General features: G+C 34.9%; 2 protein-coding genes and 2 pseudogenes across 3 annotated transcripts; 1 reads left to right on the forward strand and 3 right to left on the reverse strand.

Annotated features, from left to right (window-relative positions):
* Positions 1 to 963: 963 nt before the first annotated feature.
* Positions 964 to 2,019, reverse strand: LOC148579189 (cellulose synthase A catalytic subunit 7 [UDP-forming] pseudogene; annotated as a pseudogene). Its single transcript, XR_015905406.1, has 2 exons — positions 1,809 to 2,019; positions 964 to 1,545 (listed from the first exon to the last, which is right to left on the reverse strand). The product of XR_015905406.1 is annotated as a cellulose synthase A catalytic subunit 7 [UDP-forming] pseudogene (transcript).
* LOC107620147 (cellulose synthase A catalytic subunit 4 [UDP-forming] pseudogene) lies at positions 1,776 to 2,700 on the reverse strand (annotated as a pseudogene).
* Positions 2,618 to 5,945, reverse strand: LOC148579190 (cellulose synthase A catalytic subunit 4 [UDP-forming]-like). The gene is made up of 8 exons (XM_088489150.1): positions 5,871 to 5,945; positions 5,173 to 5,239; positions 4,950 to 5,064; positions 4,059 to 4,671; positions 3,830 to 3,967; positions 3,375 to 3,500; positions 2,972 to 3,184; positions 2,618 to 2,706 (listed from the first exon to the last, which is right to left on the reverse strand). Exons 1-7 carry the CDS (start codon positions 5,943 to 5,945, stop codon positions 3,002 to 3,004), a joined length of 1,317 nt encoding a protein of 438 aa, XP_088345276.1. The 3' UTR covers positions 2,618 to 2,706; positions 2,972 to 3,001.
* Positions 5,946 to 9,975: 4,030 nt separating this feature from the next.
* LOC107620148 (uncharacterized) lies at positions 9,976 to 12,399 on the forward strand. The gene is made up of 2 exons (XM_016322359.1): positions 9,976 to 11,339; positions 11,562 to 12,399. The coding sequence occupies exons 1-2, from the start codon at positions 9,976 to 9,978 to the stop codon at positions 12,397 to 12,399; spliced, it is 2,202 nt and encodes a 733-aa protein (XP_016177845.1).
* The last annotated feature ends 11,639 nt before the right edge of the window (positions 12,400 to 24,038 follow it).

Consider the following 24,038-nt stretch of genomic DNA (forward strand, 5'->3'; position numbering starts at 1 on the left):
ATTGTGTCTTCAGTTATTTTTCATCCTTTCATGGGAATTATTTAATGCTAAATACTTTATTATAAAAAGAATCTAATTATTACTGAATTAGAAATCAGATATAAGTTTCTCTCTCCTCCAATCTCCATGGTAACACTTAGTTATTTTGTCATTACACCTCACATATCCTAACATTATTCAAGACAAAGTGGTGGTGTAGAAAACCAGATGAGAGAAAAAAATTTACGTGGAAATGACACATTTTAATTAATTACAAACTTATAATTGACTCATGGGGCACAACATTTCTTGAGCCAATGGTTCCTTAGAACTATTATGCATCCATTAATACAAGTGTAGCTGATAAGTGATAGCAAATCTTCTTTCTATTTTCAATCTATGATATCTTCTCGTCAGCATGATCTTGCTTATTGGATCAAGTTGCATAGAAAGATAGCTTGATATTGTTGAAATAGATGTCATATTGAAGATATTTTCTGTGGTTATTTTCAGTGATAACAAGAAATCTTATCAATAATTGTGAAGTTTTTTAACTCAAGATATCATTAAGGTATTAAGGTTCAAGTATGTAATCAATGTGTAAAATTAAATAGATGGTAACAAAATAAAATTAAAAAGATAAAATAATAATAGAAGATAAGTGATAATCATATACAGCATAATATATTGCACAGATACCACAAGTACAGAACTAATATTCTTTTTATCTTTTGAGACCACATAACTATAGGTGTTCTCTTAAGAAGGGTGTGTAAATGTGTTTATGAGTTGAGATTTTGAAGAGAAAGGATGGGAAGTGAATGAATTGTTCAGTAAAGTGAAACTCTCAAGCCTTTCCATTCCCTTCCGTTTCCTTCAAAACCAGACTCACAAAGACGCCCGAAAGCAGTATTCTCCAGCAAAAAAAGAACAAGGAAATGGGAAGAAATAGAACATATCCCTGATTTTATCTCCACCATTACCTTAGCATTCTAACCCACATTGTACTAGAACTGGACCTGTTTTCTTGGGCAAGAACACATCAATTCTCACCCAAATCATTGAGAAAACCAATGCTAAAAGTATTGACCAGAGGACAACAATGGTAGGTGTTCTGTTCTGCCTTCCCATTAGACCTTTAAGGAAAGGATATAGATGAATAATGACCCAAAAAGAAAAGAAAAGCTTCCCAAACAAAGGTCCCCATGAGTTATATCCATTGTTAATGGCATCAGATATTCCGGCCACAATCCCAACCATGTTCAAGATAACAAGACTTCTTGGTGGTATCATAAGAGTTGTCCATTTGAAGAGATAGAGTTGATTGGATACACTGTTGTTATCTGTGGATTTTGCTCTGATTGTGAAGTTAGAGTGTACTCCACCAACTTTGAGGAGACCTTGGAACACGGCAAAGAGGTGCGAGGAGACGCTGCCGATCACCCAGAATTGCTCGTTGCGCCACCAGTCCTGAATGTTTACCCCACTCCACCGGAGCTCTAGCACGCACGTTAAGATCATGGAGGTGAACAGAGCCATTAGCCAAATGCTAGCAACATTTGTTAACTGCATTAAACAAAGCTTAGGTTAGAAGACAGGATTCTTATAGCAATATAGCTGAATTTAATTGGTTTGTATGTAATTAATAAAACTCTTTTGCACTATTAGTTATCATTTATCAACATTCACCTAGCATTGGTTTCTCTATTTTACATCATTTGAAAGTAATAGAGAATTAGAGCCTAAAAGAGTTGCCACATTCTAATATATATAACAAAGAACACTATGCAAGTTATTTAAATGTAGTAAGCTAATAACAATGAACTAACCGCGGGGACGATGAATTTTCCAGTCAGAAGACAGACGGCCGGAATCGTGCAGTACACCAAGAGAGGGATGGAAGTGAAAGGATAAACAATAGTATTAGTGTAAGCCAACCTCTGTAGCAATTTTAGTTTACCAGTATAACCATACCACAATGGGCAATAGCCACTAAAGAAAATCTCAGTTGAACCAAGAGCCCATTTCAGAACTTGGTGTAATCTATCAGATAGATTTATAGGAGCAGATCCTTTAAAAGCGTCTCTCTTTGGCATGCAGTACACTGATTTCCACCCTCTACAATGCATGTTAAATCCTGTTAAGATATCTTCTGTCACTGAGCCATAAAGCCACCCAATCTGCAATGCAATAAATGAAAAAGTGAAAAGATTACTTCATTTCTTATCAATCATAGGGAGAATTTCTATTTTAAGTATTTTCATCTGCTCAACGCAAGAAATAAATACTAAGTAGTTCTTTCTAATTAACTTATATTATTACCTCTTTGCCCCATTCAGTTTTCTCTTCATAACCACAGCTAATAACATGAATTGCTTCCTTAATCAGCAACTGTGTATTGGTCACTTTTGGAAGTCCACCATCTTCCATCAAAACAGAAGCAATCAAAACTGGTGACATTCCATATTGCTTCTCAAAGTTTTTCATTGAAATGAAGGATGTTTCCTCTTTCTCTTCAAACCCTTCAAGTCCTTCATCAATCTCTTCAAGATCAAATGTGGACCCAGAATCATCACCAGAACAGCAGCAGCAGCAGCATGAAGACTGGCTTGTCTTAGGCTTTTTATCAGATGGCGGTATATTGCCATATATTGCCTGCCTATTGAAAACACAACCAGTGCCAACATACACTGGGCCTTGAATCCCATCAAGTCCTTTCATCACGATCTATGATCAATACAATATTCAAGGAAAAATGTTATTGTAGTTGCAATTTGTTATAATCTGTTATAGTACTCTATTATATCTGTCAAGCATAAAAAAGAGTGAAATTTTTTAATAACTATTTCTAATATCAAGATAAAATCCATTAGTTTTTTTCCCCTAATAACACCCTTAGTTTACCCTGCAAAGATATATTAATGTGTTCTTTTTGTTTTTTGGTTGTTACTTTGAAACTGAAAGAGGGAGGACTTTAGAAGAATTTCCTTACATCATAGAACACGGTATTGCGATTAGCATATCAATCATTGTTATCGATGCCATCGAACCTTCTTGGAAATTGGACAAAACAAATCCTCTTTCCAAGCTGAGGATCCATTAAGAAGCACATAGCCTCCCTTATAGTCTTGCTATTATTGATATACTGGTCACAATCCAAGTTCAACACAAAAGGAGCATTGCTAAGAACAGCAGAAACTCGAACCTTTAGAGGAAACACAACAATGCAAGAGTTACAAACAAGTTTCAATATGATAGTATAAACAGGAATTCTGAATTGCAAAGTATAGAGTAAACTATAAATTTAGTCCTTAAAAGATTAAAATGCTGCCAATTAAGCCAAAAATTGGTGGTTTACTCGCACTCTATTCATAAAGTTGTAGCTACTTAATTACCAAAGCATTCATAGCACCAGCTTTCTCGTGGTGTCGATAGCCGGGGCGCTTCTCCCTCGAAACATACACAAGCCGTGGCAGTTGTTTGCCATCCATGTCCAGTGTACCAGCACTTCCCAAACACACCTGCAAAGGCAAGTCCATGTAACTTCTAGTTCTTGATTCGTTGAAATTATTGAGTTTTGAATAAAGTTTATAATTTAAGACTACTTATTGCAGGAGAATTGAAACATTTTTACTTTCTATGAGGAACACTTTTAGAGGAATCATCAAACACAAACCACTTTACTTCAAAACCAATTCTAAAGTTTAGTTCTATGTAGAATTAATTTTACAAAAAACAGAACCAAACACACTTAAATATTGATAGATTTTTACAATCACCAATGAAGAAAAGTGGAAATGAATAAATATCAAACAAGAAACAACAAAGAGAATGAGATTTTCTTCCAAACCTGAATCATCCCTGGATGATCTTCAGTGTTGTTCCCAGGCCAAGGTGTTCCATCTTTCATCACCCAACCCTCTTCTGGTTTCTTCTGAGCCTTTGAAATCAACACATTGATTCTCACCTTAAACTCTTCATACTCTCTCTGCAATCAAAGAATCCATTAGTCCAACATGAGTTCTAAACCAAATTAGAACAAAAAGAAACATTCATGGCTTTCTATATTGTTCTTTCACCTTCATCGCCCTGCGGTCCCTTACAAATGTAGGATGAACCTTGTCTTTCAAGTAATCAACCTTCTGAGAGAAATAGAATTCAGGTGCTCTTGGCTCAATGCTGTACTTATTCACAAAAGGGATCCAAATTCTTGCAAACTCTGAAGTTTCATACAAAGTATCATAGAGAAGCATTGAAGCACTGTAATCCGAGACATAGCAGTTAACCTTTTCTACTGGATAATCAACAGAAAGTACTGATAAGACAGTGTTTGCTGTTATGATTGGTGGTTCTTTAAAAGGGTCTGCAGTTGTCACAAAAACATCAACAGGGGATAGTTTGTTTTGCCTGCCTTCTTGCTCGAAGCGCAAGGACAAGCGCTCGAGGCTGGTTTTGCGTGTGATGGGGAACCATTTTGGTAGCTGATCAACTAGCCAGGACAATGCTAGCCATATTTCACAAATTACTGAGACCAACCAGAGTGGAAATGCATCATGGACTGGATTTAGGATCCGGAAGCGAAAAAAGAATGCCAGCACGACGAGGCGCATGACAATGACTATCCGGTATGGATTGATTAGGCTTGAAGGTACCGGCACTTTTCGCCACAATGGTTGCCTTGCTTCAGCCAAACTGCAGGGTACCAAAATGGCAAGTTTCAATTGTGATGAGATGTTTAAGTCTTAATTGATTTCTATTTTCATTTCTTGTTCTTATTCTAGTTATTCCTGTTATCTATTGTCATATGATTTTATGAAGTAAAAAGCGCGAAATCCTAAAAGCTGAAACCAATTAGATGGCTCTTTAGTTTCTTTTGCTATTATGTTTGGAATCTAAAGAAGGAAAAAGCATTCTCATATATGTTTATGAGTGATTCAATTCATTGATGGAGAATTTGAGAGAATACTTACATGTAATCTTCATCTTCTTGATCATTGCTTATTAGTCCTTTCTTTTCTTTTCTTTCTATGTGTTTCTCTGTATTTCTTAAGAAACCAATTTCTACTTCAGAATCCTTACTAGCAACTGCAGAACAATAAAATAACTCAGAAAAGTTTGCAAAAAATTGAAGATCAGAAAGCATCCCAGAAGGGAAAAGAGTAAAATCAATAGAAAAACATGCTTATTGCTTACCACTTCCAGCTAAAGAGAAAGCTTCAACATTGTGCTGCCACTGTTGCTGATTGTAGTCTGTATTTTCCTACAAAGACACAAAAGCCTTGGCCTCATTTTGAATGCTAAATATAAATACTATTCATAATCAAGCTGCTTAACCTTTTGATTTTTTTTTTAATCAAACTTTGGTTCAAGAGATGGTTATAGACTTATAGTGAATTCTAAATCATTCATATTCATTCAATATTAGACTAAAATCTTGAAAATTAATTCTATTTGATAACTAGTACGTCACGAAATCATACCAAAAATTCATTTTTTTAAAACATTTAAACTGATAGAAGTACGCACATAAATGGTTTGTCTGAATTTTAACCTTCTTTCTCTTTTTATTTGTCTTATGTTTGAAATTTTTCTTTTTTCGGATCAGCACAGATCAACATGGATCAAACTTTAGACTTTTTTATCATAAAAATTCTGATAGCATGTCATGATACTATTTGTCCCGAAAGTTTAAAAATAATTTCATAACAAAGAGTTGAATTTCTATGCAATCTCACTCTAAATTCAAATTCTCGGATACACACCAAGAATCTATGATATTTTTTTTTATTTATATGACAGCCCTTGCTTAAATATATTAATCAGTATAAAAGTATTTTACAGTGTATAGTGTATAGAAGTTGAACTCTATAAGAATTATAAGATGACTCTACCTCATCTGAGTCATCATAGCGCATGAATCCGAGCCCTTTCCGGGAGTGAGAACCAGCAGTGGAACCTGCAGCCATGGAGGTTGATGAGTTCAGATATAAGAAATGAGAGTTGTGAAGAGAGAAAGAGGAAAGAAGGTGTTAATATATAAGAAATGAGAATTAATGGGGTTTGAGAGTGTGATGATGAGAAAAGGAAGGGTAATCTATCAATAAGTACTTGAATGTGATGATAAAGTAGCCATCAAATCCAACACTAAGAGTTAGCAAGTCATGGATTTGAGTTGGGAGAAGTACTTCATTTGTTTCCTCTGCATGTTCATGTTCATGTTCATGTGCATGTTGTGTACACCAATTGCTAGCTACTAAAATTTTTAATGCAGACTAAACAAGCTGTTAGATAAATTAATTAATGGATTTAATTACTCTATTTATAAATTCACCAAATCTTCAATTAGATTTTTAACGTTTAAAATTTTTTTAATTGAATCTTTGTATTAGTTAAAAAATTTTAGTTAAATATATTTACTAATAGTTTCTCTGTTTAATGTAGATTGTAGCATATATATAAATATAATAAAATATTCTAAAAGAAAATACTATAAGATTAGTATATTTTTTTTAAAAGATTAACTATTATATATGTGGAATTAGTTAAATTTTTTTTATCTAATAAAAAAGGTGTAATAATAAATTTTTGAACTATATAAGAATTTAATTATTAAGAATAAATTGGTCAAATTATAAGGATCAAAAAGAGTAATTAAATCTTAATAAATCAATGATTGATATATCATAACATCATAATTTCATATTAAATGATTGTATTGATTTCTTGTGCCCACCTTTTTTTAACTATAGAACTCTTTTTCCGAGAAAAGGAAAATTGGCTATAGAATATATGTAATAATGTAATCATGCTGGATTGTTGATAGATTTAATTTATACAGCTTAAAAGAAATAAGCATTATTACTGCCCAAAAAAGTTGAAACCTGTAAGTTGAGTAGACACATTTTTTTAATTATCAGTAATATTAAAAAGACAAAAAAAAAACAGTTTAAATTTATTTTATTTAATTTTATTAATTTTATCAACAATTAATAAATATTAAATAAAATAAATTATTATTAATAGAGTAGGTCTTTTTAGTAGGTCTCTTTATTAACAGAATAAGCTATTATTTAATTTTTCTTTTTACTTATTATTAACTATAGTAGGTCTCTTAAGAAAAATTATTAACAGACGATAAACGCTTATAAAAATAGGATATTTTCCATTTTGTAAAAATTTTCATCTAGTTATAAATACATAAACAGAATGAAAACACACAAGAAGTTTGGAGTTACATGGTTCGACAAAATTATTAGTTTATAATATGAAAAAGAACCACAAACCGAATATCTTAATTATTGTTAATAAAATTTTGGTTTTGGGGATATACAATTATAGATTGAGTTTAGGGCTTTAGGCTAGTTGCTACTCATAAATTGGTTTTCTATATTGCAGCCACCAGCCAGTGACGTACGCTTTATGTTGATGTGATAGTACTTTAACTTGATTTTATGTAAAATTAAATATAGAATGTTTAGTATATCTTTGGTTGTAATTTTCTGGTTTAATTTTAAATAATTTTTAGTTTTAGAATTTTATGGAAAAAAAATAAAATATTGTTTAATTTCCTATTTTTACCTTTTATTTTTATTTTCCTTTTACAAAATTTTGAAAATTAAAAATATTAAAAATAAAAAGTATAAATGTAAATCTTACACACCGATATATGGCCATATATTGATATATTTATTGCTAAATTTTAGTATTGGCTTATTTGAGTTATTTCTGTTGATGGAAACATTATTGCATGTCCACTATTTTATGCAAAAGATTTGAAATGTAAAAGAAAAGAATGTTTTTCTAACAATTCTATGTATTGGACCTTTTTGTGTGAAATGGCTGCCTTATAAATGTCAATTTTTTGTTGGTACATTATATTTTTGGCATCTTTTTATTGTTAACATCTTTCTCTATGGTTTGTTAAGACAACTAAGTACTTATCATTTCCATCAAATTTCAGATTTAGAAATCTCCTTGTTAACTGGTTTAATAGCAGTTAATTCCGTTTGGGCTCTGTTCGGAGAGTTCTCTTTCTCTCAACAGGAGAGACTTCTGAGAACTTCGGATTCTTCTCCAAAAAAGGGAGTTTTATTTTAGCTTTGAATCAACCACCAGATCTTCTTTTCCACATAACACGTACCCCTCTTGAACCATCATAATCACCTAAGCCTGAAACACACAACATTTAAACCTTCAATTTTCTCTCATTATGAACAACATTGAAGGAAAAGTCATAAAGCTTAATAAGCCTGGAGAGTTGGGATATAAAAAAGACTGCTTAAATGTAGTGGGCAAGGTTATAAGTGACAAGAAGATAAAGTTCAAAACATACAAAAATGCCTTGCTGGGAATGTGGGAAAACCCTCAAGGAGTGGCAGTTACAGACATTGGATGGAAGAAGATGTTATTCAGCTTCAAAGACAGGAAGAAAGGGCTGCAAATTATGCAGAATGGACCATGGAGTGTCAAAGAAAATATGGTAAATCTTCGACTATGGAGGGAGGGCGAGTTTGTTTTCGAAGTTGACCACAATTATATGGAATTCTGGATTCAAGTGCATGGCATTCCACATGACTTCATGGAGAAAGAAACATGTATTCTCATCGGAGACATGTTAGGAGTTTTGGTGGAAGCGGAAGAACCAAAAACAGATGGAGTCCTGAGGAGAACTTATCTGAGAATCAGGGTGAGTATTAACATTACTAAGGCTTTACCTACAGGATTCTGGTTAGATAGAGAGAATTTGCCACCTTTGTGGGTTTTCTTCAAGTATGAGAGACTGCCGGACAGCTATTGCTTCAACTGCGGCATACTAGGGCATGAGAAGAAAACATGCAAGAATCCGACAGCCATGGCATGCTGGGATCCAACCAAGAAGAAATATGCACCGGGACTGGGAGTAAGCCAGGGTCGAACAAGTCCAATCATGGGAGGAGGCACCTCAGAACAAGGAGGATGGAGGCAGAATGGGGAAGAGCAGGCGCGTGAACAAAGGACCCCCGAGAGAGAGAGTAGCGAAGAACGAAGCTCTGAGGAGAGTAGGTTTATGGCACAGAGAGTCTCACAGCAGAAAATCCGGGAGGAAAGTGTATGGGAAAACCAAATGAGGAGAGAAGAAGAAATGGTAGACGCAGAAGAGCAGGTAGAAGAAGATCCTAGAATCCCTGATTTTCAGGAAAAGGGGGATACGCAACAAGACCTAGGTACAGCCTATAAAATAAGCAACCTAATTAAAGAAATAAGGGAGAGGAAGAATGAATGGGCCAACATCCAAAAGGCCCAGAAGGAAGAAAGGAGGAATGAGGCTAAGGAAACATATGCAAATGAACATACAAGGGAGATTGGTCCCAAAACAGGGGCTTTATACCAACAAGCAAGGAAAGGTGAAGGAACTGGACTGAATAAATTTACAACTGAAGGGGAAGAAGTGAACAGCTATAAAATAGGAGAATGGCATATGGGCCAGGAAAATAAAGAAAAAGAAACCATTGGCCAAGAGTTAAAAAGGCTTATGTTAGCAAGGAAGTGGACCAAACAAACGTGTGAAACCAGAATAGAGGAAAAAGAAAACCAAGAACTAATGAAGGGAGAAAAAGAGAAGAATGCTTTACGGAGTCCATCTGAGGAAGCACAGAATGCAAAACAAAAAGGGGTGGATCAACAAGTCAAGCCAGGGGAGAACATCTATTATATTGAGCTAGCAAGTGATGAAGATGAAGAGAAAGGAACGGAAGCACAGACAGTTTGGAAAACGGGACTAGCAAAAAAGTTGGAACTCAAGCTGAACCTGAAGAGGAAACGAGAAACCGAAAAGATTCCAATGCTAACTTACAGGGAAGAGCAGGAGGATCAAGAAGACAGAGAACCCAAGAAGACAAAGAACAGCTTCAACACCAAGACTACAGGGGAGTATCAACTAGTTAAATATGGTTCTGGTCAGATTATCGGAATACAAATGGCTGAGGAGGCGGGCCTAAACATGCCCCAACCCCAGCCATGAGTATCATTAGCTGGAACTGTCGGGGAATAGCGGCTGCCTCGACAGTCTCTGAGTTACATAATCTTTGTAAAAAAGTAAAGCCGCTTATAGTGTTTTTAATGGAAACCAGGGCCAATCAAGATAGAATGAATAGGATAAGAAGAAGGCTGAATTTTGACAAGTCATTTTGCGTAGAACCCCGGGGCTTGTCCGGTGGGCTATGTTTGTTACGGAAATCTAATACTAATATCAATGTTTATGAGTGGTGTGATAACTATATTAAAGCTAGTATTAATATCAATAATGGTATGAATTGGCAGGGAGTTTTTGTGTATGGTAACCCAGTTTTTCAGAAGCGAAGAAGACTTTGGCAGGAGCTAACGGTTAATAATAGGAGCAGGGAAGAACCTCAAGCGTTCTTGGGGGACTTCAATGATATTCTAAGTCAAGACGAAAAGGTAGGCCTTCATCCACAGCCAAGAATTTATTTGAATACTTTTAAAAGGTTTGTAGATGAGAATCTTTTAATGGATATTGATCTTAAAGGAAGTAGGTACACTTGGTATAGCAACCCAAGAAACAACCTTATCACTAGGGAAAGGCTAGATAGGGTGTTAGTGAATTGGAAATGGCTGAATATACATCAGAATGTTATTCTAAGAGCTGCTCCGGCCATAAGTTCGGACCATTGCGCCCTTATTTTGGAAACACAACCGAGAGATCGGATAAAAAAAGAATTCAAGTTTGAGGCCTTTTGGGCTGAGTATGAGGAGTGTGAAGAGGTAGTTAGAAGAAGTTGGGAGCAGGATGCAGGAAACAAAAACTGTTGGAGTCAGTTTAATAGAAACAGGAGCAAATGCATAAGGGAATTGACGGAGTGGAGCAGGAGAAAGTTCAAAAGAGCATATAAAGAAATAGAAAAAAAGAAAGAAGAGCTACATCAAATTCAGGAGGGCAATATGACAGACAGAGATCAGATAAGAGAAAAGGAATTGAAGAATCAGATAACTGAGCTTTGGAAACAAGAAGAAAAATTCTGGGGGAAAAGATCAAGGTTGAAATGGCTAAAATGGGGAGACAAAAATACTGCCTTCTTTCATGCAACAACCATACAAAGAAGAATGAGGAATAGGATAGACAAATTAAAAAATGAGGATGGACATTGGATACAGGGAGAAGGAGACATAATGAGGCTAGTAGAAACACATTTCACCAAATTGTTCACTTCGGAAGGGGATAGGAACATGGAAGACTGCATAAGAGAGATTCCTACGAGGGTCACGAAAGAGATGAATGATGATCTTATGGAAAAGATAAAAGATGAGGAGATCAAGGAAGCAGCTTTTAGCATGGGAAGCTTAAAGGCCCCGGGACCAGACGGGTTAAACGGACTTTTTTTCTAAAAACATTGGGATATTCTGGGTAAAGAAGTGTGTGGTGTGGTGAGGCAAATCTTTGAAGAAGGTAGATTACCAGAGGACTTAGGAGAGACAATTGTGGTTTTGATTCCCAAAGTGAGGCAACCGGAAAGCCTGAACCATCTCAGATCCATAAGCTGTTGTAATTTCATATATAAGATTGTGACGAAGGTATTGGTTGGAAGGTTAAGGAGAGTTCTTGATGTCATCATATCTTCGGTTCAGAGCGCCTTTATAAAGGGCAGACTAATACAAGATAATATAGTAGTGGTGCAGGAAGTTTTTCACAAATTAAACGGAAAAGGAAATAATGGAAGCAATGACATAGCCATCAAATTGGACATGAACAAGGCTTATGACAGATTGAAATGGAATTTCTTGCAAAGGGTTATGGAAAAGTTCGGCTTCAGCAGAGAATGGGTGAAATTGATGATGAGTTGCGTTAAGAGTGCCACTTACAGATTTAAGATCAATGGAAAATTGTCAGCCAAGATCCACCCTCAAAGGGGACTCAGACAGGGAGATCCTCTATCGCCCTATCTCTTTATCTTAGCAGCGGAAAGCTTTACCATACTAATGGAAAGGGTGTTGACGGATAACCTCATTTCAAGAATTAGATTAGCCCCAACTGCACCGGTCATAACTCACCTATTATTCGCGGATGATTGTATCATTTTTGCAGGAGCGCAAGAAGAGGAGATTTACCAACTAATTCAGATCTTAAACAAGTACACAGAGGCATCAGGACAGAGAATAAATACTGAGAAATCCGGTCTGATCTTCAGAAGCCATGTATCGATTCAGAGGAGAGTAAATATTGAAGAGATCACCGGAATGGCATCGTGGGAAGAACCAGGAAGATACCTAGGATTACCAACTACATGGGGCAGATCCAAGAACAAGGCGCTAGAATGGATACAAGAGAAGATTCTAGATAAAATGCAAGGATGGAAGGAGAAACTTTTAAATCAAGCCGGGAAGGAGGTTTTGATAAAAGCTGTTATACAAGTGATTCCAGTCTAAGCCATGAACATCATCAAATTTCCCAAGTCTTTTCACAGAAAAATTGAATCAGCAATTGCGAGATTCTGGTGGACTAACTATGGCAAGGAAAGAAGTATTCACTGGAAGAGCTGGACAAAGATGACCAGAAACAAATTGAACGGAGGATTGGGGTTTAAGGATTTTGAGTGCCAAAACATAGCTCTCTTGGCTAAGCAAGCTTGGAGACTTCTAAAGGAGGAAGATGCAATATGGGCCCGGATTCTAAAGGCCATTTATTATCCTAATTGCAGCCTATGGGAAGCAGGGAGAGGACGGAACACATCATGGATATGGAAGAGCATCTTGGAAGGCAGAGATTTTCTCAGAAGGAAGGGAAGGTGGAGTGTAGGAAGCGGAGCAGGAATAGATATTTGGGAAGATAATTGGGTGGTAGGAACAGAAAAGTTGAGGAGAGTCAGAGAAACCCAGCATAGAAAAGTCAGCGAGCTAATAAGAGAAGGCGAGGGCTGGGACTTAGAAAAAATTAGGGATATTTTTCATGGTGATGAGCTTGAACTGATAACTAGAACGCCCATCAGTTTGATCAACAAGAAGGACCATCTTGTTTGGCCATATAGGAACGACGGACAGTACTCAGTCAGATCCGGATACCAGGTAGCAAAGGAGGAGAAAGATACAAGGGTAGAGACAACGCTCGGCAAAGCTTCAACAAGCCATAACTTGAAGGAGATATGGGAGAGGATTTGGAGATTACCAGTTCCGGAAAAGGTCAAAATGTTTTTATGGAAAGCGGTGCATGAAATTCTGCCAGTGAATGCAAAATTACATCAGCGCAGAAGTGCACCTACACCGATGTGCAGCATATGCTAGGAACAAGAGGAGACTATTGAACATATGCTACTATTATGCTCGTGGACTAGAGCGGTGTGGTTTGGTTCTAGTCTTCAAATCGTGCCTACGGCTTTTAATGTGGGATCATTTGAAAAATGGTTAATGACTACAATTGACAAAATCAAGACTGAGGCAGGAAATGAACAGGACAAAGTATTGTGCAACCTAGGATGTGTGTGTTGGTGCATTTGGAAAGCAAGGAACAAGCACATATTCCAGCAGACAAGACTCAATCCACAACAGACAATAATTCATTCAGAACAGATTGCAGCAGAACACATAATAGCGACAAAGGACTTAAACAGAGACAACAAAGATATAACAGGAAGGAATGGAGAGAGTAGAAGAATTACCTGGAGGCCTCCTCCTCGCAGCAAGGTGAAAGTTAACATAGACGCGGCCTTTCACAGGGAAACAGGAATCGCAGCATCAGCAGCAATAATCAGGGACTGGCAAGGAAAAATTATTACAGGAATAACATCAAAATTCAAGACAGTATCAGTTTTAGCAGCTGAAGCACAAGCATATAGACAAGCTATTATTCTCACAAAAAATCTCCAGATAAGGAATTGTATAATCGAATCAGATTGTTTACCTCTAGTTCAAGCGATCAAGGCAAGAACGCCCTTAGCTGAAGCAGACGCAATCATCAGGGACATTCTGCTAATGCTGGAAGAGGCGCCGGATGTCGGAGCTACTTGGACTCCACGCGAAGGTAACATCTTAGCTCACCAACTGGTAGCAAGAAATCAGCTTCAGAGGCAGTGGGCAGTATCTCCGCCTGTACAGGTCAGGAACATAATCAGAAAGGAAGCAGGATTCGCCAATCTTCACAACAAACATTACAATCAAAATCATGATAACCAGGTTTCAGTTTCAACCAACCTTCAAGAAGGTCAAAGTGATGAAGTATTACAGGGGCGGGTGGAAGCCGAAACCTGGATTAAGCATGCATCACAGAGGGATCAGCAGCTTCAACCCACGTCTTCACAAAGGCCGACGAATGGCTCCAGCAGGGACACTGACGGCATAAGGAGGAAGCGTGGTGGTGGGAACGAAGCCAGATTTCTGTCTGGGCAGAACCTCGCTCGGCACAGGGGCGGCAGCGGAGAAACCACGAATGCGAGATCACCATCTGAAGGAAGAAACCAACGACGCCTCCGGGAGTTCCAGCGAGGAACGGACTCCGCGCCGGCTAACCACAGACCGTCAACAACAACTGCGATGCAAAATGAGGGTGGTCAGTCTGCCAAGGAGGAAACATTACAGGATCAGCACCATGCACGAAGGTTCCGGGCTCAGTACGGAGGTCAGTTGTCAACGGCGGAGCGCGAAGAAGAAGCTTGTCTCGCATGGTAGAATCGGGTTGTGAGGGTGGAGAGAAGAGCGAATTCAGTTTCTGGGGGTAGGGTTCCAGGCTTGGGCGGGTTCGGGTTACGGGTTGTGGGCCGGGTCAGTCTTCTGGCCATGGCCAAGTCCAAAAAAAAAAAAAAAACTAAGTAAAAATGAACAAATCTATGTGTCACTTTTGTGCTTCTTTTCATAACTTTCCTTACTTTTCAGATGAGAATCGATTCACTTTAGATAAATGATATAGTACTTGAAAAGTGGCGCCCGACTTATTAAAAAAAATTAAAAATTAATATTTAAATTAAAAAATATAAAAATAAATAATTTAAAAAAAATTAAAATTTATTATAAAAAATAAATTAGGTAAAATTTAGACACGAATTTATAAATACTATAAAATTGACGTTTACTTTATTTGTAATTTTCTTTTTTTTTTTTACGTGAAATCTTTCATTTTTAAAAAATATTAGTTCAAGAGACATATTTTAAGTATTTATTTTTTTATCCTTTTCAAATTAAATTAATATTAGTGGATTATATTTGTATCTTTATCTCATTTATTTTTTAAAAGGGTAAATTATCATTTTGACATTTGAAAAAATTATTTTAGATAAAATAACCCTTAAAATAGAAAAAGACGATGCACATGAAAGATTAGTAAAATTTGTCCTGTTAAAAAAAAGTTATGCCTATTTTTCTATTTTTTATAGATTATTTGTTAAAAATAAATTTTCTCAATGTCAAAAGACTAATTTATCCTTTTAAAAATAGAAATATTAGGAGATTAATATTTTTTTATTAATATTAACTAATACTTTGAACTAGTATTTTATTTTTATACTATTAAGATTTATAGTTTAAAATTTAGTATTTTATAATTTATAATTTAAAATTTAAAATTTAACTAACACTGTATTCTTTGAATATTAAGTACTAAGCATAAAAATACGTTTGTTGATTAAATATTGACCCAAAACGATTATTTGTTGATTATGCAGTATTGTTATTTAAAAAATAAATGATAAATATATTCATTTAATTTGAGAAAGAACCAAATTAAATATTTAAAATATATCTCTTCAACTAATATTTTTCAAAAATAATTATTTTTATTAATCTTAAAATTTAATAAATTAAAGATCCTTTATGTAGATCTAAAAATGTATTTGTAGGTGTAGATTCTATATGTCTAACTTAGCTTAATAACACCAAGTAATCTAGCAGACATCTGGACAATTTAGATGAAGCAATGTCAATATAAAAAGTGGCATAATTTAGCTCCTCTCAATAGCATTAATTGTTATAATTTATTGTTAATAACTGAATTTTATTTTGTTATTTTAATAATGATATCTTCGTGTAAAGATATTATAAATTATTAGATGATTTAGTTAAACATATTAAATCATCTAACCGTTTATAATGACATTTTCGTTATTAAAAAAGTCAATTATTTTTACTTTACTATATCATTGGGTCACCTAATAAGTTAGTTTTTTATGACTCATATTCTTTGTTGTTGTTGAATATGTTGTGAGAATCAATCATAAAAAATAATTTAATTTTTTTATAAAACTAATAACAATATTTTAAATTTTAGTTTTTTATATTAATTAAATTAAATGATAATTTGGGTAAAAAGATTTTATTAATAAAGTATAGATAAAAAAAAGTGAAGTGGTGCGTGTGCTTAAAATTTAAATGATTGGTGAATATATTAAAAATTTTAAATTTTTTAATTCTAAAATTATCTATATTAAATTATTTTCTCTCTTTAACTATTGAGCTATAATATTTTGTATTATATACATGATAATTAATAAAAATATGATTTGACAGTTATAAAATGTTTGACAAGATTCCAGTATTAATAATAAATATATTGTAGATCACAGGAGGGACGGAATTAGCCTTAATGTGAGGTAGGGAAAAAATAATTTTACAATTAAAAAAGAATAAAATAAAATATTTAAGGAGGTTAAATTAAATTTTATATATAATTTATAAGAAAAACTTAATAGATGGAGAGACCATTGTCTCCCTTACTTTATATGAGGCTCGACCTTTGTTCAGGAATATTGCCAAAACATTGAAATGATTTTTTTTTTTTAAGTTGATATGCTTTTTATGTGTTAATTACATTATTAAAAAATTGATTGATATAATTTAAATTTTAGATATCTAAATATATTCATTTTAGTCTTTTTTTTTTATTATTTTTATCTAATTACTAAAATATTTAGATCTGTTTCTCAATTATTTAAATCTTGAGTACACTATTTCACTTTTTTCATCTATACTTTTATGGATATATTTATTTTACCCAAACATTTATTTAGTTGAATTAATATTGTTGAGTTTGAAAAACTTAGATCATATTTAATGATCAAACATTATTAAACATTGATTAGAAAATTATTAAATTATTATTTGCCTCCAATTGTTTGTTTAATGTGTTTATTAATGTGCAGATTTCATATTGGGCCAGAAGCAACACAAGCCTAACTTGTTATTTAAAATAAGTCTTGTGCAAAAATTAAGTGGCTGAGTGCTAAGAAGTCCAAATTCATCCAGGCCCATCATAAATCAAAGAAAGAAGCATGTGATCCAAGTCTTTATGCACTCTTCGATTACCCACTCCATTGGTTAATGGAATACAAATTTTAATTCAATTGATTGCATGCATAGATAACCAAAGAAAAGCATGCCCAAATTTCTCTCTCCTCTCTCTTGTCTTTCGGTCATATCAATCAAACAGAGAAGAAGATAGAAGTCATCAGAAGAAAAAAAAGTTACAAGAAAAGCCTCTGGAAGAAAGGCTATGAGGAAGGAAGATCTGAAGTAAGGCATGGCAAGATTTTTGCCATTGAAGGCAAGATTTGAAGAAGAGCTTCAAGATTTTCCATACCAAGAAAAGAAAGGATCCGCCTCTGTCAGAGAGGAAGATCTCAGTTGCAAAAGTTCACTTCTATTTTTGTTAATCAAAGAAAGAAGGTAGCCGCCGAGCTACACGTAGGAAGAAGCAAAAATGGAAAGCAAGGAGCTGCCCTGGGTCAGAAGATCATCAATGGTCCGAATCCTTTCTTGGAGCCAAAAACAAGATCAAGGGTTTAGATTGAAGGAGTTTGATGAAAAGGGTTGAGAGAGGTACATGCATGTTGGTTTTTGGTTTTTTCTCTCTCTTCTCTTTGTCCGAACCGAAACTGTTTTTAGTTGGAGAAGAAGTTGCTTGGTTGAACCGGTTTCAACCTTGGAAGCTTCCCCTTCTATAATAAGGGTGAACGGCCAAGGGTTGAGATTAAGGAGAGAAAGTGTAAAGCACAGAGTTCTCATTGCTATCCAAGCTTCTTGAGTTCTTCTCCTTCAAAGATATTCATTTTGTTTTCTTTTTCTTAGTATTGTCTATCTGAGTCTCATGGTAAAAGGCAAACATGATGAGGTTTGTAAGAAAAAGCCAGTGAGAGGAAAAAGGCAGTGATCAATATTAGGAAAAAAGTTATAGATGTCTCAGAGTTTCTTTGTACATCTGTATGTTGTGTTTCATGATCCTGTTGGGATTCTTTGCAAGTTGGGTTAGCACTTTGTGGTTGAAAGCTAGGTCTTGAGTCCTAGTCAAATTCAGATTGGGTGTAGAATCTGGGTTTGTCCCTGATAGGATTAGGTAGATCCTAGGGAAAGAATTGGTGTTTGTAATCTCGTAAAAGATAGTGAAATTCCATCATTGTTGTGATGGAGACTGGATGTAGGCTGCATTGCACTTAGTAGCTGAACTAGGATACTTCTTGGTGTGATTCTCTCTTCTCTGCTTCTTCCCTGTTTCTGGTTCGCATAAGACAAATTGAAAATTTTCTCTCAACTTGTTACGAGACAAAACAAAAATGTCTCTTAACTTGTTATGAGACAAAAAAGTGAAAATATCTCCTGAAGTTCCTTTAAAAGTCAAAAAGTAATATTCAGCAAAAAGGGAGGCTAAGATTCAACCCCCTCTTCTCTTAGCCACTGATTACCATCAATTGGTATCAGAGCTTGGTCTCAAAGAGATCAAGCTTTGTAGCTTGGAGAAAAGATCCTAATGACAGTCAATGGTGACTCAAATCTGGTGGCCTATACTCTGACAGAAGGGCCGTCAAGCAATAGACCCCATTCTTCAATGGGAAGAACTACAGCTACTGGAAAGAAAGAATGAATATTTTTCTTCAGTCTGTGGATTACATGCTTTGGAAGATAATCCTAGAAGGTCCATAATTTCCAACCACCACATGAGCTGATGGAGTGGTTGTTCCCAAGGCTGAGGCCGATTGGAATGAAGATGATAGAAGGAAAATAGAGCTCAATGCTAAAGCTGTCAACTTACTCAACTGTGCTGTCAAAAGATCCAGAATAGACCTGCTGAACAGAGACTACGAAATGTTCTCAATGAAGGAATAAGAAACAATCGATGAAATGTTTGAAAGATTCAACATTATCATCAATGGCTTGGATGCTATGGGAATCAGACATCCAGAATCTGTGCTTGTGAGGAGAATATTGAGATGTCTCACTAAAGAGTGGAAAACCAAAGCTATAATAATAGCTGAGAGTAGTGGTATTGATGAAATGACCTATGATAATCTGAGAAGAAACTTACTTTCTTTTGAAAACACTTATTTAAAGAGAGATACAAAAAAGAAAGGAGTTGCTCTCAAATCAATCACTGAATTTCTGGATGATGAATCCAGTGATAATTTATCTGACGATGACTTTGTTTTGTTTGCTAAGAAATTCAGGAAGATAGTGAAGCTGAAGGAATGAAACAAAGGAGGCAGTTCAAGGAAACCAAAGAGGGATCTAAGCAAGATGATTTGCTACAACTGTAAAGAAACTGGACACTTCAAGTTTGATTATCCTAAACTGAAGAAGGAGGACAAACCGAAAAGAGAAAAGAGGAAAGGACTCATGGCATCATGGGAAGACTTGGAGAATGATTCGGATGAAGAAGAGGAAACTGAAACCAAGTCCCAAACTTGTCTCATGGCCGACATAGTAAATGAGGTAATATTTCCTGAACCCTCAACTGAAGACCTTCATCTTATGATAGATCATCTCAATGAAAAAATTAGATGCTTCTTAGATGAAAACTATGATCTTGAATCTCAAGTTACCATTCTAAAAGCAGAAAATAGTTTTCTCAAAGATAAAATAAAGGAAGTCAAAACTGCTGTTGATCTTGTTGAAGAAAATAAGCAGTTAAAAGCTGAACTTAAGAGCTGTGAATATCATCATTCTGTGATTACAAATCTAAATTATTTTGAGAAAAATGAGTGACTACATAAAGAGGTAAAAAGACTTAAAGAATACTTAGCCAACTTTGCTCAAAGTTCTGAAAATTTAAATCAACTCTTGGCTAGTCAAAAACCTCTTTATGATAAAGCTGGTTTGGATTTTCACAAATCTGAAAAATTTATTGAAAAATCTTCTTTTACCAACATGGCATCTTCTTTGGATGACATAAGGTTTCAAAACCCAACAAGCTTTAAAAAACAACAACACAAAAAATTTTGTAGATTATGCAATCGGAATGGACATTTTCCTATTTAGTGCTTCATAAGTGAAAGGATGATTGGAGATAAAGTTTACAAGATTGTTTGTGATTATAATGGCTTGGGACAAAGAGATAGTTTGACATTAAAGGATCCAAAAAAATTTGGATACCTAAGGTCACTTAAGTATTTTTGTAGGTTTGCCTAGCATCCAAAAGAAAAGATAACATGTGGTATATGGATAGTGGATGCTCTAGGCATATGACCGAAAAGTCAACATTCTTCATCAAGCTTGATGAGTATGATGGAGGTTTTGTTACTTTTGGTGACAATGGAAAGGGAAAGATAGTGGCCATAGGTAAAGTGAGTAAGAACTTCTTTTCTTTCATTAATGATGTTTTGCTTGTTGACGGATTAAAGCACAATCTACTAAGCGCCAATTGTGTGATCTTGGATATTTGGTTATTTTTAGAAAATTAGATTGCTTGGTTATTTATGAAAAATTCGGTAATATTTTGTTTGAAGCAAAAAGATGCAATAATGTGTATGGATTAACTCTAGAGGATTTAAAGGATCAAAAAGTAACTTATTTGACTTCTCTTGAATCTAAAAAATGGCTTTGGCATAAGAAATTGGGACATGCAAGCATGTACCAAATTTCTAAACTTGTTAAAAAGAATTTAGTTAGAGAAATTTCAAATATTAAATTTGATAAATACATTACTTGTGATGCTTGTCAACTAGACAAACAAGTAAGATCATCTTTTAAACCCAAAGATGAAATTTCCACTAAAAGGCCATTGAAAATGTTACATATTGATCTTTTTGGTCCTACTAGAACACAAAGTTTGGGAAGAAAATATTATGGTTTGCTAGTGGTGGATGATTACTCTAAATTTGGTTGGGTTCTTTTCTTAGCTCACAAAAATGATGCGTTCTATGATTTTTCCTCTCTTTGCAAAAAGATCCAAAATGAAAAAGATTTAAAAATTGCCCACTTGAGAAGTAATCATGGAAAGAAATTTGAAAACCAAGATTTTAAAAATTTTTGTGATGAATTTGGAATAGCACATAACTTTTCATGCCTAAGAACACCTCAACAAAATGGGGTTGTTGAAAGAAGGAATAGAAGTCTTCAAGAAATTACTAGAGCAATGCTTTGTGAAAATGATGTTCCAAAGTTTTTGTGGGCTGAAACTGTAAACACAGCTTGTTATATTCTAAATAGAACCATCATTAGAAAAGGTTTAAAGAAAACTCCATATGAGCTTTGGAAAGGAACCCCACATAATCTTAAGTATTTTCATATTTTTGGATGCAAATATTTTGTACTTAATAATAAAGAAAATCTTGAAAAATTTGATCCAAAATCTTATAAAGGAATGTTTGTTGGATACTCCACCACTAGCAAAGCATTTAGGATTTACCTCAAAGAACATAGAACTATTGAGGAATCCATACATGTGTCTTTTTGTGATTCTAACTCCATTCCCAGTGCTCTTTTAGAAGATGATGCAGGTAGTGAAACTGATGTGAACCATCAAGCCAATCAAGAAAATCCCAAATCTGTCCCAACTGCTGAATCTGTCTGTCCAAAAATATCTCTTCAGAATGGAGGAGACATTTCTGTTTTGTCTCCTGAACAAGCCAGAGAATCCAGAGCAGAGTTGTCAACTGAAACTAGTCAAAGCAAAACCATTCCTCAAAGGCCACGTGAATAGAAATTTTTGAAGGGTTACCCTCATGAATTCATCATTAGTCCTTCACAAGGCATAACCACTAGATCCTCAAGCAAGAAGCAAATGAAACCAAGTAATGTTGCCTTCTTGTCCCAATTGGAACCTCTCAATGTGAAGCAAGCTCTTGAAGACCCCTCATGGGTTGTAGCCATGAAAGAAGAGCTATCTCAATTTGAAAAGAATGAGGTTTGGACCCTTGTACTGAACTCAAATGGTAAAAAGGTAACCGGTACAAAATGGATATTCAAAAATAAATTGAATGAGGATGGTAGTGTGGTACGTAACAAGGCTAGACTAGTGGCCTAAGGTTACGACCAAGAGGAAGGCATTGACTTTGACGAGTCATTCGCCCCGGTAGCTAGAATGGAAGCAATTCAGTTGCTTCTTGCCTATGCTGCCTATAAGGGTTTTAAAATGTCTCAAATAGATGTCAAATGTGCTTTTCTTAATGGTTTTATAGATAGAGAAGTATTTGTGGCTCAACCCCTCCGGTTTTAAAAGCAAAGAGTTTCCAAATTATGTTTTTAAACTATCAAAGGCCCTCTATAGCCTTAGGGATGGCAGTGGGGCGGGTAGGGGCGGGTTTTTGCCCTACCCGACCCCGCCCCGCCCTCCTTGTACCCCACTACTACCCGCCCCCACGGGTACCCGCCCCACCCCTACCCGCCCCTATAAAAAGTAAATGACATTTTAAATTTTACACATTCATATATAAATCAAGATACAAACTTAAAATTCATAACTGAATTAAAATACAAACATAAGATTCATACAATGTCAAATAACTTAAAATTAAAAAAGAGTTCATATAATGTCAAATAACCAAATTAAAATACAAACATAAAGAAATTACATCATTAAAATATAAAAAAGTCTTCAATCCTTATTCTTGATCACTTTCCACATCTTCATCATCATTAAAGTTTTGAAGATCAAGATTCAAACCTAAAAATTAAAAGAGATAGCAATTAATATATTAATTACTATAATGTAAAAAATTAACATAAATGAATATTAAGTAATATATCACCTTTATTCCCTAAAGCTGCCCACAACCAACTTTGGCCACACATCAAAGCTTCAATTATGCTTTCTTTGAGCTTTCCGCGATGAGGAGAAATTACACGACCACTTGTACTAAAAGCAGATTCAGAAGCAACAGTGGATACTGGAATGGCATATATATATATATCCTTGGCTATTTTTGCCAAAACTTTAAATTTCATTTGATTGTTCTTCCACGATTTCAAAATATTAAAGTTAGGATCATTTGGGGGATGAATTTCCTCCTCAAGATAATGATCAAACTCAACATTTACACATGAACCCCTTGTCATTTTTCTTCTTTTAAGATACACCATATAATCATCACCCCCAAATATAATCATCACCCCCAAATATGCTTGTATTTCCACTTTCATCAACTTCCTTTATACCAACATGTGACACTTCAAAATTCATTTTTTGATTGTATTCATTAACCAACTCATTACACAACTGATGAATTCTATCAACTTGCTTGGAACATTCTATTGGATCTGGATACATTTTTTCAAATTGAAACTCAACTCCAACCATCTTGTATCTAGGATCTAAAACAGCAGCAACACCCATAATGCCATGAATCTCATCCCAATACTTCTCAAATTTCTTCTTCATGCTAGATGCCATATTAGCAATTAAAGAATTACTAGAAAGTTGCCATTCATCCAATGAGACTTTTATTTTACAAACCAATGTAAAGTAAAGATTGGCCGTCAGAAATTTAGAACCAGAAAATAGCTGAGTAACATCATAAAACAACTTCAATCTATCACATATTTCCTTGGCAAGTTCCCACTCCTCATTACTTGGCACAGTTTTATATTGGGGTTCTTTCTGCCTTAACCTAGGAAAGACAGATCTATATAACAATGCAGTTTCTAACATCAAATAAGTTGAGTTCCACCTAGTCGGACAATCAAGAACCAATTTCTTAGTAAATGGAATCGCTGTTTTAGCACACCAACTCACAAAAGTTTCGTTCCTTTTCTGCGTTGCAGTCCAATACAATACACTACTACGAATCTTTTCAATACTTTCCTTCACTATACTCAAACCATCCTTGACAATCAAATTTAATATATGAGCACAACAACGCATATGCAATAATTTACCC

Source organism: Arachis ipaensis, chromosome B10, assembly GCF_059453495.1.
Source record: "Arachis ipaensis isolate K30076 ecotype BB chromosome B10, ASM5945349v1, whole genome shotgun sequence".
Taxonomy (NCBI): Eukaryota; Viridiplantae; Streptophyta; class Magnoliopsida; order Fabales; family Fabaceae; genus Arachis; species Arachis ipaensis.

Bases quoted from the DNA above. Each gene is read 5' to 3' on its own strand.
- LOC148579190 (XM_088489150.1), bottom strand. From the start codon at position 5,945: ATGGCTGCAGGTTCCACTGCTGGTTCTCACTCCCGGAAAGGGCTCGGA. The intron at 5,240-5,870 runs GTAGAGTCATCT...GTGTCTTTGTAG, and splicing joins GCTATGATGACTCAGATGAG to GAAAATACAGACTACAATCA. The intron at 5,065-5,172 runs GTAAGCAATAAG...ATTGTTCTGCAG, and splicing joins TTTCTCTTTAGCTGGAAGTG to TTGCTAGTAAGGATTCTGAA.
- LOC107620148 (XM_016322359.1), top strand. From the start codon at position 9,976: ATGAGTATCATTAGCTGGAACTGTCGGGGAATAGCGGCTGCCTCGACA. The intron at 11,340-11,561 runs GTTAAACGGACT...ATTGGTTGGAAG, and splicing joins AAGGCCCCGGGACCAGACGG to GTTAAGGAGAGTTCTTGATG.